We start from the raw sequence: 20,124 nt of genomic DNA on the forward strand, positions 1-20,124 counted from the left end.
CTTAGGATTGATATCAGGACCTAATTCATATGATCACTGTGACACTGATACTGAAACCTTTATTAGGCATATGTTTATAAGTAATAGGTGGCAATGCAATTATATTATAAAAGAAAATGCTATTTAAAACTATAAACATCTAAATTTAGTATAAAATCAAGAACAGACTAAAAAAAGGTCTTGTCAATACTTTGTTTCTTCCCTAAACCAATAAACCCATCCTACTCAGTTTGATTATTGCCCATCAGCGAAAGTAGGCAAGGAAATATTAATATTCATTGAAACATGCATACAAGTAAAGATATATTTGTTCTATGTTTAAACAGCACAGATCTTACTTTCCAACTTTGGTGAGAATTCTCAGTTGGTAACAATACTGGGGGTATAGCATGAGAAAGGTATAACATGAGATGGGACTGGAAAAGTAAAACTGTAGAGGGAGGATATGATCCCTATGTGTTTTGGGTAGCCAGGACTGAAAAAGATTCAGAGTACAAGTAGTAGCCTTCATAGCCCCCAGGATCTTGGTGGCATCCATTGAGGGTAACTGGATCAAAATTTACTCTGAAGCCATTCTGGCAGAATAGACTCTTTTTTCGCTTTTAAAGGTGATCCTGTCTCTAAACTCTGTAACTATTCAGAGCAGTGGAACTGAGATAAGAGATGCTTAAGTCATTCCTGTGGGCTACTGCTCCTGTATAAATCACATTCCTTCACTAATATTAGCTCCACTATTATGGATTTTTAATTAGTTATGTTTGAGCACTTGCCAGCTCAGCTCATGTTTTTTTCACTCTTTACAACCAGGAAACCAATTGCTTGACAAACTGTTCAAATACATGCAAGCAAATATGAAGTAATTTACACTTATGTTGCTTCCCTGTGCAATTAAAGTGCTTTCTTTTAAAAGAAGAAGATATTGAATTTGTATCCCTCCCTCCACTCCGAGTCTCAGGGAGGCTCACAATCTCCTTTATCCTTCTCCTCCACAACAGACACCTTGTGAGGTGGGTGGGATAAGAGTGCTCTCATAAAAACTGCCCTTTTAGGTATAACCTCTACGATAGCTATGGCTAACCCAAGGCCATTCCAGCAGCTGCAAGTGGAGGAGTGGGGAATCAAACCCGGTTCTTCCAGATAAGACATCACACACTTAACCACTACACCAAACTGGCTCTCTACCATCTATACATTCAGAATTAAGGGAATTCAATTTAGAGCTTGTTCTCCTCCAGACTAAAGATTAGTCTTTTGCTAATTGTTTCTCTTGGTAAAGAAGAACATTTACCATGGCATCTCTGTCAAAGCCCTGCCCCCCCCCCCAAAAAAAAATCCTTCTGGTTTTCATTTTATTTCAGTTTCATTACTTCTCAAGAACCATCAGTCTGCTCAAGGATTAATGAAATTAATCCTTTTAAAAGCGTTTACCAGAAAATATCAATTCAGAAGATGTAAAATCAAACAATTTCTAAGGAAAGAATACATTTTTGCATTTTAACAATTGATCAAAGGTGTGTTAACCACAACTGGCTTGGCCTAAATTGTACAAATTATGCAAAACACTGGGGAAAATGCCTTACGCTATTCAAGAATTTCCAGACATGTTACAATCACAATTTTTTGTTCTATATACTTCCACCATATGATTTGTCACATATTGATTTTCTTTGTTTGGAACATTTGAATAAACATATAATTAAATAAGCTGATTCCCAGAATAGGTCCGCTGTTTCACTTTCATAGACATGACAGGAGACCTTTATAAAAAAGATCAGTAGTTAGATTCTGTAATTCTTTATTTTTATTATTTGTTCCCTATTATTCAGTTTAGGCCTTAGGACAATAATGTAACATTTAGGTAAAAAGATACAAACCAGTAATCCAGTACTGGAGGCCAAGATAGAGAAGATCTCCACGACCACCATGTATTTCCCTTTGGTGCTCAGATAGGTTGGAATAAAAGACACCCAAACACTACAAAAGATCAACATACTGAAGGTGATAAACTTGGCTTCATTAAAACTGTCTGGCAACTTCCTGGCTAGGAAAGCCACCGTCAAAGTGATGAGGGACAGAAGTCCCATGTAGCCCAGCACAATGTAAAACATGAGAACAGATCTTTCATTACATCCTGCTACAATCTCTTCAGTAATTGAACGTGGGTCCAAATCTGGAAATGGGGGAGAGGTTCCTAGCCATGCAGTACAAATGCTTGCTTGAATAAGAGAACAGGAAATGATGATGGCGTTGGCCACTCGTTTTCCTATCCACTTCCTCATCCTGGATCCAGGTTGGGTGGCCATGAAAGCTACCACCACAGTGATGGTTTTTGCCAACACACAAGAAACAGCCAGTGAGAAGGCAATCCCAAAAGCAGATTGTTGGAGCAAGCAAGTCACTTTCCTAGGTCGTCCAATAAATAGAAAAGAACAGAAGAAGCAGAGGAGAAGGGAGATGAGGAGAGTGTAGGTGATATCCCGGTTGTTGGCTTTGACTATGGGAGTATCCTTGTATTTAATGAGAATCCCCTGAACCACAGCTGTAATCAAAGCAAGAGAAACTGCCACAGAGGCTAAACTGATCCCTAGTGGTTCTCTATAAGTCAGAAAGCTTATCGTCTTGGGAAAACATTGATCTTGTGCTTTGTTTGGATATTGATCTTCTGAGCATGTGATGCAGTCATCCATGTCTGTGAAGGAAGGAAGAGGAGCACTCTGTAAATCCATTATTTTTTTTTTCCAAATCTCTTTTGTATTCTCAATTTTGGAGTATGTTGGAAAGATTGTCTATAACGTATGCTGATGAGGTCATCTGAGAAGCAGTTATTAGATAACTAATTCACAACAAAGTCTCACAGGTGCGTAGTTAAATTTGGCCAATGGAGCAATGAACAGACATGGCAGATTTTTTTATAAACATGAGAAGAACCCCAGGTTTGTACAAAAATCTGGGGGGAAATCCGAATTCCCTGCTCCCCCCATCATAGCAGCAACATCTGCACCTTTAGGAAATGAGTAACTTCAGTGGCTGTTATTAGTATGAACATATGAACATATGAAGCTGCCTTCTACTGAATCAGACCCTCGGTCCATCAAAGTCAGTATTGTCTTCTCAGACTGGCAGCGGCTCTCCAGGGTCTCAAGCTGAGGTTTTTCACACCTATTTGCCTGGACCCTTTTTAGTTGGAGGTGAACCTGGGACCTTCTGCTTACCAAACAGATGCTCTACCACTGAGACCCCATCCCTCCCACATATGAAACTGCCTTCTACTGAATCAGACCGTCGGTCCATCAAATTCAGTCTTGTCTACTCAGACTGGCAGCGGCTCTCCAGGGTCTCAAGCTGAGGTTTTTCACACCTATTTGCCTGGACCCTTTTTTGGAGATGCCAGGGATTGAACCTGGGACCTTCTGCTTCCCAAGCAGATGCTCTACCAGTGAGCCACCGTCCCTCCCCTATTATATTACTCCCCTATATATTACTGCACAGTATTGCCAACTATCAATCCTTGGTTTACGTTGATCAAAAGCAGGGATGGCCATTTTTAGGCCTGTTTTGACCTACCAAGGAGGACTCATCTGAGCCATGCCTAACAGCAATAACTTGAACCATGTGTACAAAATAAATTAAAAAGGGGCTATTGCCCCATGGCGCAGAGTGGTAAAGCTGCAGTACTGCAGTTGGAGCCCTCTGCTCACGACCTGAGTTCGATCCCAGTGAAAGCTGGTTCAGGTAGCGGCTTGAGGTTGACTCAGCCTTCCATCCTTCCGAGGTTGGTAAAATGAGTACCTAGCTTGCTGGGGGGAAAGTGTAGATGACTGGGGAAGGCAATGGCAAACCACCCTGTAAAAAGTCTGCTGTGGCAATGTCACCCCAGAGTTGAAAACAACTGGTGCTTGCACAGGGGACTACCTTTACCTTTTATTGCCTACCATGTGACGTGCATGACTTACCTAGTCCTGGCTGATAATTACCATTCAGTGACATTCACACCATGAAAGTCAATGTGGTTATATTTTCAGAGCAGTCTGAAAGACCCAGGTTTGAAGCTTGGATCTTTCATGAAAGCTTGCTAGGTGACCCTAAGCCGGGCATGCATTCTCAGTATAACCCAGGGCTTCTTTTTTTGTAGAAAGAGCCCAGCAGGAACTCATTTGCATATTAGGCCACACCCCCACAATGTCACCATTGTTTCACACGGAGCTTTTGTGTAGAAAAAGTCTAGCAGGACTCATTTGCGTATTAGGCAAATACGCTCCTGCCCCTTCCTGCTCAAAAACAAGCCAACCCTGATCCAATCACCCTCACAGGATTATTTTGAAGATAAAATGAAGGGTTAAGGTTAGGGCTGGTGGTTGGCAGTTAGATTTATGAATTATAGCTTAGAGTTAGTGCGGACAATGCCAGATGCTTCGTGACCACATTGTGGAGAAAAGTGGGGTATAAATAAAAGTGAATAAGTAAGGAACATAGCAAATGATAGGGGGCAGATATAATGTAGGTTGGTTATCAAGTGGGGAAGAGAGAAGGAAGCATGGGTTTCCAGGAGGAGAAAGAGAGAAAGTCATCTGGAGAAAGGGGCACTGGGAGAAATTAGGTGCCCCTCACAAGAAGAAAAAGAATTGCAGATTTATACCCTGCCCTTCTCTCTGAATCAGAGACTCAGAGCAGCTTACAATCTCCTATATCCTCTCCACCCACAACAGACACCCTGTGAGGTAGATGAAGATATTGGATTTATATTCCGCCCTCCACTCCAAAGAGTCTCAGAGCGGCTCACAATCTCCTTTACCTTCCTCCCCCACAACAGACACCCTGTGAGGTGGGTGGGGCTGGAGAGGGCTCTCACAGCAGCTTTTCAAGGACAACCTCTGCCAGAGCTATGGCTAACCCAAGGCCATTCCAGCAGGTGCAAGTGGAAGAGTGGGGAATCAAACCAATCCGGCCCTCCCAGAAAAGAGTCCACACTCTTAACCACTACACCAAACTGGCTATTTGGTGTCCTTGCAGGTTGCCCACCTTGCAACTGTTTCCAGCCCAGAGGCCAGCACTCTACATCTGGGCCACAGATTTCCCAGGCAGATGTTGCCAGAAGGACAGCTGAAGATGGGGACTAAAGATAGGTTGACAGGTAGGTGGGCAGGAAGCAGGACAAGGAGATAGACTGTGGAAGCATTCTAGGAAAGGAAATATATATATAGTAGAGCAGGGAAAATTTGAAGCTCCTCACAAATATTTGTGGGTCCTCCACATGTATCTTCACACTCCTACCGATTGTTATTACATACTGAAAGCTGGTGGATTTAGTAGCCAAGATCACCTACCTTTCTGGTTTGAAATCTTTCCTTTTGGACATGGAGCACAATTATAGCAGCAAAATTTCTCCCCTTCCCTCTTCTTCTTGTGAAAACCAGGGGGACAGTAGTCATTACACACCGAAAGGGGAGGGACCTGTCAACATTTTTGAAAGGAGTTCAGCAAAGAAATCATTTGATGGCTGATTAGCTCATGTCTGTTATTGAAATGTTCGACTACAGAATATTACGCTCACAATGAACTGCTATATTCAGGTTCATGGCAGATATTGGACTAGAGCCTATCAACTCCTCTGCTGGTAGGAAAGAGAAGAGATGGTCCCAAGTAATCACCCAAAGTCTATTCTAGGTGACCTCCATGAAAACGTAATCCATGTAAGGACCACATTAAGGATGTCACTCATAAAGCAATCACTTTGGCCTTTGGCCAATGAATTGGTGGATACATCCAATAAATTGGCCAATACATGCACAACTTAAAAAAAAAAAACTATGCAAAAATTATGTAACCAATTATTAAAGAGTTCAGGTTTTCACGGCTGGTATCATCATTAGGGTTTGTAGAATCTTTCGGGCTCAAGTGCCGTGTTCTACTGGAGAAAGTTTTTCTTCCAGACGTTTCTTCCAGAGGATGTTCTCCGCAGCTGAGAACGAAACGTCTGGAAGAAAAACTTTCTCCAGTAGAACACGGCACTTGAGCCCGAAAGATTCTACAAATCCTAATAACCAATTATTGTTCAGTGTCTAAACTGCCCTTTCTGGGCAAAGTGATTGAGAGAGTAGTGATGGATAAACATCTTGGCCTCCTTGGATAATCTATCTGTTCTGTACCTTTTTTTGTCTGGTTTCAGGCTGGGCTATGACACAGAGATGGCTCTAGTGGCTTTAGCTGATGTGTAAATGTGGACAGAGGTCATGCCTGTTTGTTGCTCCTCCTGGTTTTATCAGTAGCTTTTGAAACAGGAAAGTATGGCATTTTTATGAGATATTTGGGGGCAGAAGTAGGTATCAGAGGACATGCTTTGGGCTGGTTTCATACATACATACAGACTTAAAGGATTGCAAATGGAGACCAATTATTATTAGAGTGGGATCTGTCCTGTTGGGTTCCACAGGGAGCAGTCCTGTGTTAAGGGTCTTAGAAAATCATCCATGGTTTTGGAATTGGATGCCATGAATATGTTAACAACACCCAGCTCTTGATCTCTCTATCCCAGTCTCCTGGCCTCTGCAAAGAAGTGGTTAAGAAGTGAACAAACTGTGATTTAATCCTGACAAGACACAGGCAATGCTGGCTGAAAGCCTGATGCCTTGAAGCACATTATACTTTCCACATTCAAGGTGCTTCAGTTGACCCTTGCTGAGCTTCCGAGTTACATTGAACTCAGCATTATTGCTGAAGAAGCAAATTAATGAAGCTGCATTTATACTAGAAGATTACTCAGATGGATACTGGATACATGCCACAGTAACACTGAGACTACACTACGGTAAACACTACATAAATCTGCCATGAAAGTCAACTTGAAGACTCCATATGGAGCAGAGTACCACAACCTAGTTATTTTTAGGAGATGCATATTACACCCATTTTGCAGTCACTCCATTGGCAGCCCGTCCATTACTGGGTTGAATTCAAGTTATTGACTATCATATACAAAGCCTCTCATGGCCTTAGACTGTCATGCCTGAAGAAACATCTTTCCTCCTATGCTTTGCTATGGGTATCTCACTCATCTGAACAGGTGCTTCCACAGATAACCATCTTGCAAACAGACAAGATCAACAACTGCCTATACACCAGCATTCTCTGTTACGAGCCTCAGTTTGTGGAATGGCCTGTCTGAGGAGGTCAGAGAACCCCCCCCCCCCCGCCCAATGTTTCTGTCACTCCTCTCAGTCTGTAGAACTGAGTTGGCCAGGAGTTCTTTTTTATAAGGATAGCAGGACTATGTTACAATAGAAAGCGCTTCAATAAAGGGAACAGGACGGTAGACTATGTTACTTTGGATAGGGTGTATTATCTGTTTGCTGTATTAGCTTGTTCTCACTTTATAGTTTTCTATTTGTGTAATACTATTTTTTTTTGCATTTAATCATTTCGAATACTTATGCTTTGTATTAGATTTCTGTAATTCTAATCCTATCATATTGTTTAATAGATTTCATTGACCTACACTTTAACCGTTTTCGCACCTCGAAGTCACGTCCCTCTTCACTGCACAGCGTCTGGTCAGATTTCCCACCATCTGCGCTGGAGGAGCAGGAAGAGTCGCAGCTACTGTGTCGCAAACGGAAATCGCTAAAACCCAGTTTCTGTTTGCGACGCAGAAGCCGCAGCTCTTCCTGCTCCTCCGGTGCAGATGGTGGGAAATCCGACCAGACGCTGAGCAGTGAAGAGGGACGTGACTCCGAGGCGAGCTGTGTGTAAAAACATTTTTTGTAATCCAACTGGAGTCTCAATGAGAAAAGTGGATGATGACGACAATGACGAAAACGACAACTACTATTACTAATGCTGCTACTGCTGCCATTACTACTACTACTACTACTACTACATGAATCTTGCAAAGATACATCTGCACTTCCCATTAACTTGGGTAGATCTGGAATTGCAGAGCACCATTTACAAGTCAAATATCTGACAAATTCATAACAACAGCAACAGCAGCAGCAGCAACAACAGCCCTGTGGGATGGAGACTGTAATTAGGAAGTGAACTGGGATGACTGAGTCCATCCATTCTTTTTCAGACTCTTGCTTGCCATGGAAATAAGCAGATGGTGCAAAAACTGATTAATTAGCCTGGAGTTGTTTAAAACAGTAGAGATGAAAAATTGTGATACAAGAAATTGTACCTGAGTCTCTAACAACCTTACCAGATAAAACTGAATTTACATCCATGAACATTTCAGTTGTTTCGAAGTATCGTGGGAGAGATAAAATAAATACATTTGTCAGAATTGGTCATTTGTTGCTCCCTTTAATTCTTGAATATGATTCGAGGCATTGATTCTAAAGTTCTGATCATTAATAACAAAGTCAACCTATTCAGTAACTAAAACGACAGTACAAAACTAAGCAGAGTTAAACCCTTCTAAGCACATTGTCTTCTGTGGATTTAGGACTGGACTATGGCCACCTGTATGGAGAAACACAATGCCTCCTGTCAACACACTAGAGTCCACACCTTGGGAAAACTTCTGTGCCAAACAATCATATCCTCATGAATGCTGAATCCTTGTCCATCGACTGCATTGGGATCCATACTTCCAACTTTCACCCTGTTGAAGGACTTGTTTGGAAATGTCACCATGTTCACTATATCAAAACTGGTTCTCATTTCTCTGTGTTCATTAAAGGACAATATTTGTCCAGCAGAGTTATTAAAATAAATTGTTCGAAGAAATAGGTGGAGCTAGTTGAAAGAGAAAAACAAAAGGCCAGAAACAGAATACAGTTTGCATGATAAGATCCCCTAACATCTTTTTATACTTTCATTTAGTTAGTGCCAGCAAATGAAGCCATTTTGGTTTGGTAGAAGGGAAACAAAGAGTTCATCATCATTTCTCTTTGTCTCCTAGCACAGGAGGAACAATGGACCCATAGCACTTTTTCCCTAAATAATAACACATTATACTACTGCAAATACTTTTTTTAATGTGTGAGATTAAATGTCTCATTTAGTGCTGATCTGTTCATGCTAATGAAGACATCTCATTGTCAAGACATTACCTGCCAAGGCTGCAGATCTTGAATCTCGGTTCTTTTGCCATACACCCTTTCTCTCTGGTTGAACCTAGATGAATGCAGAGCATGTAAAGCAAGTCCCACAGCACAGACAGCATTATAGATACTGTAGCTTTGGGCAGTCATGTTCATTTCAAAAAAGGTCCTAGGAAGGTTCTCCAATTTTTCCTCTCCAGTACACATTCCATCCTCTTGGATGGGCTCACGGCAATTTGGATAAAAACAGTTGAATGCTTGCTCCCAGAAATCTTTGAGAAAACCATCTTCTTGTTTCCAGCAAGGCTGCACCTTCTGAAGGAATTTCTGGAACCCATGTATCTCCTCTGAATGCACCATAAAAGAAATGGCCCCTTGGAACAACTGGAAGTCCCCTCCCAACTGAGTGCCTGCTAATATGAAATCAAGCTGGGCGGTCATAATCCACACCTTGCCAAAGGACGTATTTTCATTAGCCTGAATATCTCCATGAAGCAGATATGTGATGAACAATGTGATAGTCATAGCTTCTCCACAGAGGATAAATGTACTGGCTTTGCTGCCTGTAAAAGAGTGGTGTATTTTTGAGATTAAATAATTCACTATATTTGGATCAGTCCAACTGGGTCGAGTTAATATTCTTTCAGTGAAATTTAAACAGAGTCCATTCTGGAAAAACAATGGCTCTAAGGCTTGCACAAAATGTTCTCCACTGTCATCATCTGTAGCAAAGAGTCCAACCCATGTCCATCCAAAATGGAGAAGCAGCTGGATGATCCCCATATATTGATGGGTCGTGTTTGGGACTGTGCGGTAAAAGGAAGAGGGAAGTCCTGTATCATGATCCTCTGGAGCAAATGAGCCATATGTGAGCTAGGAGAAAATACATTGATATTTTAGGAATGATTTAGGAGAAATGCTTGATTTGACATGTCCATTTAAACCACATATTTATGAAATTAAAATGGTTTACAAATATTTGAGGATGAAATTTCCCCACAGTTGACCTTTGTATAACAGGCAAGGGAACGTATTGGGGGATAACGGGGCAATGTCTCATAAAGTGCTACCCCTCAGAAAACACTGATCCACAGAAGTATTCTTATATCTCTAGAAAGCTGTAGCCTCTTCCTCATTTCACAGAAAGATGACCTGATCACATTCCACAGAATTAATGAGTTGTTACATAGATGCAAAAAAGGAGAAGGGGATCGAAACAAATAAAACATTTTGTCTCATGGAAAAGTGTGTATCTAAGCTTTGGCTGATTGAAACAGATTCATGTTGTTTTGAAACCCAACATTATGTTCCACTAACAGAAACACCTTGTTTTTCCAGGCTCTCCAGTTGCACGGCAGAGCTACTGAGCCAAGCCTCTTTTCCTTTTATTGATGATGATAAACACAACTGGAACCGGTGTACTCAATGGATAATAAAAAGAAATCACCGGAAACAATGTAACTTTCACAAAACAGTGTACAAATATATTTAGTGCAAACTGAATTGAACAAAGAGAGCAGAACACTGAGTATACAATATGAATAATGTCCCCACAAAGTCTTTTCACAGCCTGAACGTTGGCTTCTTCTGATAGACACAGGGGTGGGCAAAATCCTTTGAACTCAGCTGTGGGGGGCATTATTCATACTGTATACTCAGCGTTCGGTTCTTTTTGCTCAATTCAGTTTGCACTAAATATATTTGTACACTGTTTTGTGAAAGTTACATTGTTTCCGGTGATTCTCTTCCTTTTATTGGCTGAGACTCCTCCCCCCCATGGCCTGGCCTGACATGGCTCAGCCCAACCAGACATGGCCCAGCCCAATAAGGTCTCTTTTATGTCAGATCTAGCCCTCATAACAAATGAGTTTGACACCCCTGTCCTAATATATTTATATATAGGCCAAGAATTTATTTTGTGTGTGTTTCCAGCTGTGTACCTCTACCAACTTCTAGCTCCAGATTCAATGCCCTTCCATCAGCCATTTTATTTGGCAGATTCCAAGGGACTCCCTATTCAAGTAGGTGCTGTCCCTGTAAAATGGATTGTGTTGAAACTGTTGCCCATGTTCTTCTCCAATGGCGTCCTACTGGGATCTTTTATACCCAATATTGGCCCAAATTTTAGAGACTTCTGATGATTTTAAGGTGCTTTTCTTGCTTGATAATTCTGATCCGGAAATAACAGCATTAGTAGCAAAGTTTTTTATAGAGCTATGGTTATTCATCCTGATAAGTAGTACTATGTTATCAGGTTTTACTATGTTGCTACTTTGTTTTTATTTTGCAATCCTAATTTTATTCTGTATGGATTATGTATTCTTTTAATATGTAACCTGACCGACCCTCTAGTTTATAGTCTTATATATGCCGATAAAGGCTGTCTTGTGAATGTGAATTGTGTGTGCTTGTGAGACAGTTTCTTTCCCTGACTCCTTGAGACCATACATATCCAGCCCACTGCCCACAGGGTTGAATGACCAAAGAGTAAATTTTATCTATAGTTATAGGAGTGAATCAGGTGGATTATTATAAAGTATCTTCACATCTGAACTTCTTAACTATAGCTCTATTTAGGCATTTGGAATTCTTTGTTGCAAGTTACCGTTCAGTGAGAGTCACCTGCTGTTGGCTCACACTCACATTGTCTTTCTCAGCCAACTCTGACTACAATTGAATTTGTGGCTATTTAACTGGCCATCTTTTACCAACATTACATCTGTTCCCATTGGTCACTCTTAGGGAGAGCAGAACCTGAGCTGTCTGTCACAACCGCAAATGCAATTTGTGTAATCTCTCCTCCCCCCCCCCCAAAAAAAAATGTCAGACACCTGTCAAAGACACTTCTGGTCAAATTCTCTCAAATGTGAACATACTACAAATTTTCGGGGTAGGGGGGTGAGGACTCAACATACACTACCATGCACTTCCTATTTTCATATGCCAATATTAATCATATATTTTCCTTTGTTCTTTACTACATGAGCCAAAGAAAGACCTGGAATGAAGGGGAAAGCAGTGGCATTTTCTCTTTCCGGATCCTAGATATTCCAGAAGAAGAGAATCATGCAAAGATTGTACCTGTGGGATCTTGTAGGCACCTAAGATGTCCGCCACATGGAAGGAGACCTCAGAATCAAGTCCTGCAATGACAGCTATTACAGTTTTCTGGGGGATGCATTTGTAATTTGGAGCAAATCTAAGTGATTTGAAGAGCAGGCCTAGGTTGGTGTGATAGGTCATCCTCGCATTATTGTAGCTGTCATAGATGTGGAAGCCAAGGGTGACATTGGGCAAAATCTTGGGATTCTCATTGATCTCATTGACTGCAAACACCAAGGCCAGGGCGTGCTGATAAAACTTTGTCACCATTCTGTAAAAAGAGTTAAACATGATCTTTATAAAAAGAATTCTACAACACACTAAGCAGTGTTTCCGCACTCCTGCTTCATTCTCGTTTTGATTTAATTATCTCTATGTGAAAGTTTATTCTAAAAGTTTTAACGTTTCTAATGCCTTCTCCTTTAGATGAATGAATAAATGAATTAATATTTATTTACAATCAAAGATCATTATTTACAAGCCACAGGCCATTAACCATAGCACATCCTTATTAAAACCACAAAAAAAGTATTCCAAGAAGTATATTTGATCATAACCTTATAAGAATCCTTATAAGAATCCAAAAAGTCTAAAATAAGTCTAAAATGTCAAATATAAAATGTCTATAAAATCATATAAATCATACAATTCAAGCAGGTCATACAGAGTTGGGTTTCTTATTATGGAATTTTACCAAATGGTAACAGAATTTAGCTATTTGTCTGGAGATAAGTGGATTTTCATCAGTTAAAAGTTTCTCCAGGCAGGCCTTGTCTGCATCCATTATTGTTCTGTCTAAAAATGGGGAAATAAACTTATTCCTATATACTTGATGGAATGGACATTGAAAGAACATATGGATCATTGATTCCACTTCTTCCATGGAGCATCTCCTTTAGATGAAATAACATTCATGATGAGTCAGAACTCTAAAATCCGTAGCCTGTGTAGAACTGACATATCTGCAAACATTTCTTGCATTGCTTGAACTTTTGTCCTCAAGTTAATCATCATCATCATTATCTTTAAAAAATCTCCTCTTTATTTAGGGTCAATGCAGTCTTTCTATGCATTTGACCCCTTTATGCAACTAATAACACGGTACAGATTATATGAAATCTTGCACTACAAAATAACTGTTAGCGCTGTGTGCGCTGAGACTGCAGTTGCACAAACTTGAGGGGAGAGGATCTCAAAATTCTGTTTTATTATCTTCATTTGTTTCTCCCTTGACTTCCTTTTCTAAACATTTAAAACTTCTTTGTAGAATGAAGAAATCCTCAGATATGGATGTGCTCATCACTACACCACCATAAACAACTAGAGAAGCAAAAGTATTTCTTATGCTCACAGGCTTGGCACAAACATTAACAGATGTCAATGACTTCTTTTAGGATGAGGAACCTGTTTGAACTGAAAAGTGGGCCTTAGTGCTGAGGGTTGCTGTCCTGGGCTTTGGAATTATAGTTGTTCCTACAGTGAGAAAATTCCCTGGTTCTGTCCCATTACTGCTGAAAACATCTTTACCATGTCAATGAAGTCTCCTTGTCCATACCGCTTCAGCACAGAGGGTGTCTTATGAATAGACGAGCGACTTAAATTCTGAGGAACCAAAAGATTATATAGCATTCTCACGTCCAGCAAACCAGAATAACCCGGTAAATGAATATCTAATATTGACATATAAGTTGCATGCTTTTTAACATGCTTCATTTAAATTTTAATTTGACTTTGCACAAATCTTTTCTCAACCTGTTCTTTTCCCCCTGGTTTTGCAATTTCGCATACAGCTGAAACCTGAAAGTTCCCTCCTCCATTTAATTTACTTGGGTTTGGAAATCTGCACTTATCTAACCGAATATAAATTTGGCACGCACCCCTTCCGAAACAGAAGGGATTCTTATTGTGATGGAATAAAGAGCCTACATGCTGCAAACATAGCAGGATGCCCAAGAACCAGAAGACAGCTGAAAAGCAGGAGTGTTGCAGGGGTACAAACATCTCCATGTTCTGTCTGTTGCCTTCCCATCATAGTCAATGGTCCTCATTTGTGATTTAGCCAATTGCTCAAGACGCAGGAAAGGAAAAAGAAATATTCTTACTCTGATAACAGAAATAAATCCTGCAAAGGATGTGTCTTGAAGTCAAACATTTGAAAAGTGTGAATGACCTGAGAAGTAATACCACCAATAAGGAGGTCCCCTGGCTGGTACCATTCATGTGGAATGTCCAGGGCACCTGACAGCATGTCCTTTGCATGTGATATGGGGCAACAGAAGCAGCAGCACTGTTAACCTCATCATCTTAGCTGCTCAGCTGCTCTACGGATACAGACTCTGTTGTGCCCTTCCACAGCTGAATGGGCTGCCTTGATTGGTAGAAGCCTGTGTCATTCTACTTCTTCAAGGGAAACAAACACAGCCTTGCATCTATCATCAACAGAGTTGGTTTCCAGTGCACGCCTTGAATGCTAGCTGAGGTTTGGCATGCTCGAGTCTCAAGCCTGGTCTATCTGAGCAAAAGACAGAGAATGAACTCAGAAAGCCCTGCCTGCCTCTGGCCCCTGGTGCCAGTACACTGTGGCACAGGGACACTTTTATAACCACGTTCAGACTCGTTAATAGATGTTTTCCACCACTTGTTCCAAGCGACTGGAGCAAGGCCAAGGAAGTAAATTACAGTCATCTGGATGATTTCAGGGAAAATCATTGTCTCTGCAAAGTTGGGATTCTCAATCAATCGGTCAGTTTTTTTGGTTAATGACCAATACACGTCAAAAGCAAGAACTATTCAGTAAAACATTTAAGAATAAAATTGGTCTAAATATAACAGGGATATCTCTAATATTTAACATTTTAAATCCATACATAAGAACTTAAGATCTGCACTGATTGTGCATCTCAAAAATTTAGAATCTATACATAAAATTTCATGCTGAATTCTACAAGCAGCTGAGAAAAAATTAGCCCCACTAATAATGACCTGTGGGTTCGCACCCATCAAAAGCTTCCTTAAAATATCTGCATCAGAACAACCTAGGTAATTATTAAGCAGAGGGGAAATTACATTAGATCGGACTTCCTGATAGAAATGACAACAAAACAGTACGTGTTCTATATCATTAATGCCACATGAAGTTGGGATTCTGAGCAACACCACTGATAGTGTGTTTTTGAGACATTTTGGACCACCAATTTCTACTTTTCTAGTGGGATGACAAGCAAAATGTTCACTGGTTGGCCTCCCAGAAATTCACTTGAATGGTTTAGAAGACTTACACCCTTATCACTGAGTCAAGGTTTCTGGTCATTCTCTTTAGAGCTATACTTATATATTTTAAACCAACCCCATTTGAATTACTCCTCTGCTATACCCATTGCTGGCCTTTAGTAAAAGTAAAGGTAAAGATAGTCCCCTGTTCAAGCACCAAGTCATTACCAACCCACGGGGTGACATTATATCACAACATTTTCTTGGCAAACTTTTTGTGGGCTGGTTCACCATTGCCTTCCCCAGTCATCTACACTTTTCCCCCAGCAAGCTGGGTACTCATTTTACTGACCTCAGAAGGATGGAAGACTGAGCCAGCTACCTAAACCCAGCTTCTGCTGGGATCAAACTCAGGTTGTGAGCAGAGCTTGGACTGCAGTACTGTGCCACTGCAGTACCACTCTGTGCCACAGACCTACTCTACTCTACTCTGCTCTAGAGTATTGTGCCAAAGTCTTTCTCCATATCAAAAGAGGAAAGCTGTAAGAAAGGACAAAGGATAAATTAGTCTACATAAATAGAAACACTTTCCCAGGAGTAGATCCCAATGACTAAAACTAGATTTAGGTCTGATCTAGGTGGGCAGCCAGGCTGTTCTGAAGCAGTAGAACAAATTTTGAGCCCAGTGGCACCTTAAAACCAAGTGGCACCTTAAGACCAACAAAAATTTATTCGAAGTACAAGTTTTCATATGCAGGCACAAGATGTATAAGAAGTGAGCCTGAAGTGAGCCTTCACACGAAAGTTCATACCTTGAATAAACTTTTGTTGGTCTTAAAGGTGCCACTGGGCTCAAAATTTGTTCTAGATTTATGTCTGATTACACCAGATGTTATGTCAGATAACTCCTAAATCAAAAACTATATCTAGGCGAATGGATTGCTGGGGTGGAAATGTCTTTTATTTTCAAATTATTGCATCACATGTACATAAGAGAAGCCATGTTGGATCAGGCCAACGGCCCATCCAGTCCAATACTCTGTGTCATACAGTGGCCAAAAATATCAAGTGCCAAAAAATCAAATGTAGTGTGTAGAGATAAATAATATCACAGATCCTTTAATTCTAGCTTCTCCTTTGTGTTCAACTCAAGTCCTTATAGGTAAAGTTAACAAATATGATATCACCTACACTCTCCACATTTCCCCCTTGCTCTGCTTTCCATTGTGCAGTCTAGAAGATGGCCTGTTTCATGCAACAATCTAATTTTCATCTTCTCAGTGGCTGTTTTCTTGTGTCTTGGCCAAACCATCACTGACCAATTTTTGTGGGCGCTAAACCAGGATAACCAAGTGGAAGGTGAAAAGACTGACCAACTCTATTGTTCTTTCCTGTTCCCTTACAGAAGCATCAATTTGTCTAGTGTGGCTATCAACTTCTCCAGTGTTCCCATATTTTGACACACAGTCCCTGACTAGTGAGATCATAGCCCAGTGCAATGAAGAAGCCATCATCTTATTTCATATTTCCTTGGGATACAGGGGATTTCTATCTATTATAAACTTGACTGTGGCTTTCTTAGAAAGAAATTTGCCAAAAAAAGTTTAATGAAGTCAAGATCATCACCTTGAGTATGCTGGTATTCTGTTGTGTTTGGTTATAATCCATTCCAACCTACCTGAACACCAAAGGAAAATACAAATCTGTCTTAGTATCCTACGTTCACTGAAAAGACACCAGAACTCAGAAGAAGGTACTGGTACTGGGCCTCCAGTATGAATTATTTTATCCAAATAAAAATTTATCTAGTTTAATTTTATCTATATTTATCTAATTTTAGTCACTCGGCTTTCTCCTTCTTTGGAGGTTTTTAAAGAGATGCTAGATGGCCATCTGACAGCAATGATGATTCTTTGAATGTAGATCATGGAGAGAGGACAGGAAGGGTTGCATCAGTTCTTAATTTTTGTAGCCTTTCTTATACATTCAGAGAAATGCTGATCACCAGTTTGGGCCAGAAAACATATTTTCCTCCTGACCGGTTTTGCTGGAGATCTTGGAGGGGTGGGGTTTTTTGCCATCTTTTGGGCATGGAACAGGGGTCACTGGGGTGTGTAGGTGGACATATTTGTGAATTTCCTGCTTTGTGCAGGTTGTTGGACTAGATGGCCCTGTAGGTCCCTTCCAATTCTTTGATTCTATGACCTAACTAATCCCAAGAACCCTTTTACTGACGTAAGCTCCATAGAACTGATCAGACTTTGTAGAAGATCTGATTTTGACTGCTCTCCATTACCCTGATCAAGCTATATTTATTTAATTTGATTTATATCCTGCCCTCCCCTGTGACTGGGCTCAATCTATTGGATAAGGTTTGCTCAGAACAGAAGATTAGATCTGGGCCTCCTGAACCCCTAGAAAAACTTGGGAAAGTACCTCGGGTGCTAGAGATGGTGAGGTGCCAAAAAGACAGTGCTGAGTTGAATGCTGCCATTATATGGCTAGACTGCTTACCTGGCTAGTGTTGCTAAGCTTCTGGAGAAAGAAAGAAAGAAAGAAAGAAAGAAAGAAAGAAAGAAAGAAAGAAAGAAAGAAAGAAAGAAAGAAAGAAAGAAAGAAAGAAAGAAAGAAAGATCCCTGCCCTGTTAACTGAGGTTTCATGACAGACCTTATTTTTTCTATGCATTGAACTGGGGAGAAGGGAGTCATTGTCCACCTAAGGCATCCAAAAATCTTGGACTGCCTCTGGTGCAGAGCCTAACTATTTCATAATGTCCCACTAAAGAGCTGAGGCAGCCTGTGAACATAACTTTTTCTTACTTCTGCTGCCAACCAGAAACACATTTGGCACAGGTAATTACATCCTCCTGGAATGATTGAAATCACTGTAATTTGTACATGTGGCCAAAACTCCAGGAAGATAGAAGCCAATGAATAAACAAGTCTATACTGCTATAAAAAAACACCTCCTTTTCTGTTGGAAAATGTACGGAAGGGAAAGAGAGATGCGGGGTTCTGTCACTTTGATCGCTCACATATTACTTTGCCGATCCAGATTTGCAATCAGAGCTTTCAAAAATGCTCTCTGGGATTTTGCATCTTTAAACTGAAAAGAAAGCCTGCTACATCCCCCCCCCCCTCTTCAAATTGCACATTGGTTGTATCATTTGCCACCGCAGGTAGCCCACTTAAATCACGCTGGTGCTTCAGATAGGCACAGGAACGTCTACATCCACAGTTAATCTTTACCATCCAGTGATGTTACCAGTGATCACGGTGCTGGTTTTTTTGCCTCTCATATTGGGCAAAAGAGATTTATGTCTCTTGAAAGGTTTCCTTCCTCCTCTACATGAGAATTATCAGTCAGGGAAACTCATTATTGGTGGAATTGTCTCTCAGATGTCTGGGTTTTTCCATGAATTTTCTTTCATGAAATTACCACCCCAGGACATGTTTGACAATAGAATGTAAGGATATATTTTTCATCTTTATTTTTTATTTTGGGTAAATTTTTTAAAAAAAAATTGTGTGTGGGGTGTGTGTGTGTGAGAGAGTGGCTGTATGCTTGAGTGCCTGGAAGTGACTTCTGATGACAGTTAGTGGGACAAGGACATTTTTAGAGAAATACTGTTTTCCAGTCCTGGTATTCCTTGGACGTCTCCCATCCAAGTACTTGCCAGGGACAGCCCTCCTTAGCTTATGAGATCTGATTACATTGGGCTTGCCTGGGCATATTTTCATCTGTCTTCAAATGATCTAGCAATCCAAAAGCATTCAAAATGTACTGTAATGAAATCAGTAGAAACTAGCTTAAAGTTACATGCAAATAATATCTTCAAATTTGTTACATATATGAGTAATAACTGTTCCACTAATAATAAATTTCATGAATAAAAACATTAATAAAAACAATCTCCGTCAGAAAGTGCAAAAGCAATTATGCAATCTCATACAGTCTATGAATCCTAATGGGGAGCGATGCTCCTTCCAATTAAAGTCATCTTGTGCCGTATCTTCTTAATAAGTTCCAAGTTTTTGTTAATCCTTATCTCTTGAAAAAGGCAGAAACACTCAGCAAACATGAAGAAATCCTTAGGAAATTGCAAACAGATCTTTTATGTGTAGGCTCTCCCAGATGAACAAATGCATCAATCTCTTCCTGAAAAAAAAACCACGATCCATCTGACGCAATTGTCAGTTTAAGCCTCTTTCACAAAGACGTTTTGTCAAAGATGGATTTGTTCAATAATCAGCTTCACATATTTCAGTCTTCTACATATTACTACTTCTCTAACAGGTACTATTCTCAGTTTCTTCAGCATTTCTGCCTTTCTTTTCTTTAGCCACACTGCTGAATAAATAGATCTAATTCTCTACGTGGTTCTATTAATAGATACTTAAAACTAGAGGCTGAAGCCATGGATTGACAGGAGAAGTTTTCTAGAAACCCAGAAAAATCTAAAATTTAACCCTCCCTTGATAAAAGCAGCACCTAATAGCTTTCAGGAAAGTATGTGGTTTCTAGGGAAGTGCGTACTGTTACTTGCTTATTGTCAGAAAAAAGGCAGAGGATGGGAAAGAACCCTTTACTGGGATGTCTGAGTTCAGACTCATAGGAAACTGGCCCAGAAAGAGCTGCTGGCCAATTTGCTACCATGGAACTTCCATGAGTCATCAAGGACAAGCTGCTTGCTACACTTCAATAGCAGCCATCCTATGAAAGCTAACGTGGTAGTGTTTCAGGCTAGAAGTTGGGAGACCAGGGGTTTTG

The 20,124-nt window shown here is 40.4% G+C and overlaps 1 protein-coding gene across 1 annotated transcript; it reads right to left on the reverse strand.

Annotated features, from left to right (window-relative positions):
- Nucleotides 1-1,778: 1,778 nt before the first annotated feature.
- On the reverse strand, nt 1,779-12,413 carry LOC132584638 (vomeronasal type-2 receptor 26-like). Its single transcript, XM_060256539.1, has 3 exons — nt 12,123-12,413; nt 5,325-5,451; nt 1,779-2,689 (listed from the first exon to the last, which is right to left on the reverse strand). Exons 1-3 carry the CDS (start codon nt 12,411-12,413, stop codon nt 1,779-1,781), a joined length of 1,329 nt encoding a protein of 442 aa, XP_060112522.1.
- Between the last annotated feature and the right edge of the window lie 7,711 nt (nt 12,414-20,124).

This window comes from Heteronotia binoei, chromosome 15 (genome assembly GCF_032191835.1).
Source record: "Heteronotia binoei isolate CCM8104 ecotype False Entrance Well chromosome 15, APGP_CSIRO_Hbin_v1, whole genome shotgun sequence".
NCBI lineage: Eukaryota > Metazoa > Chordata > Lepidosauria > Squamata > Gekkonidae > Heteronotia > Heteronotia binoei.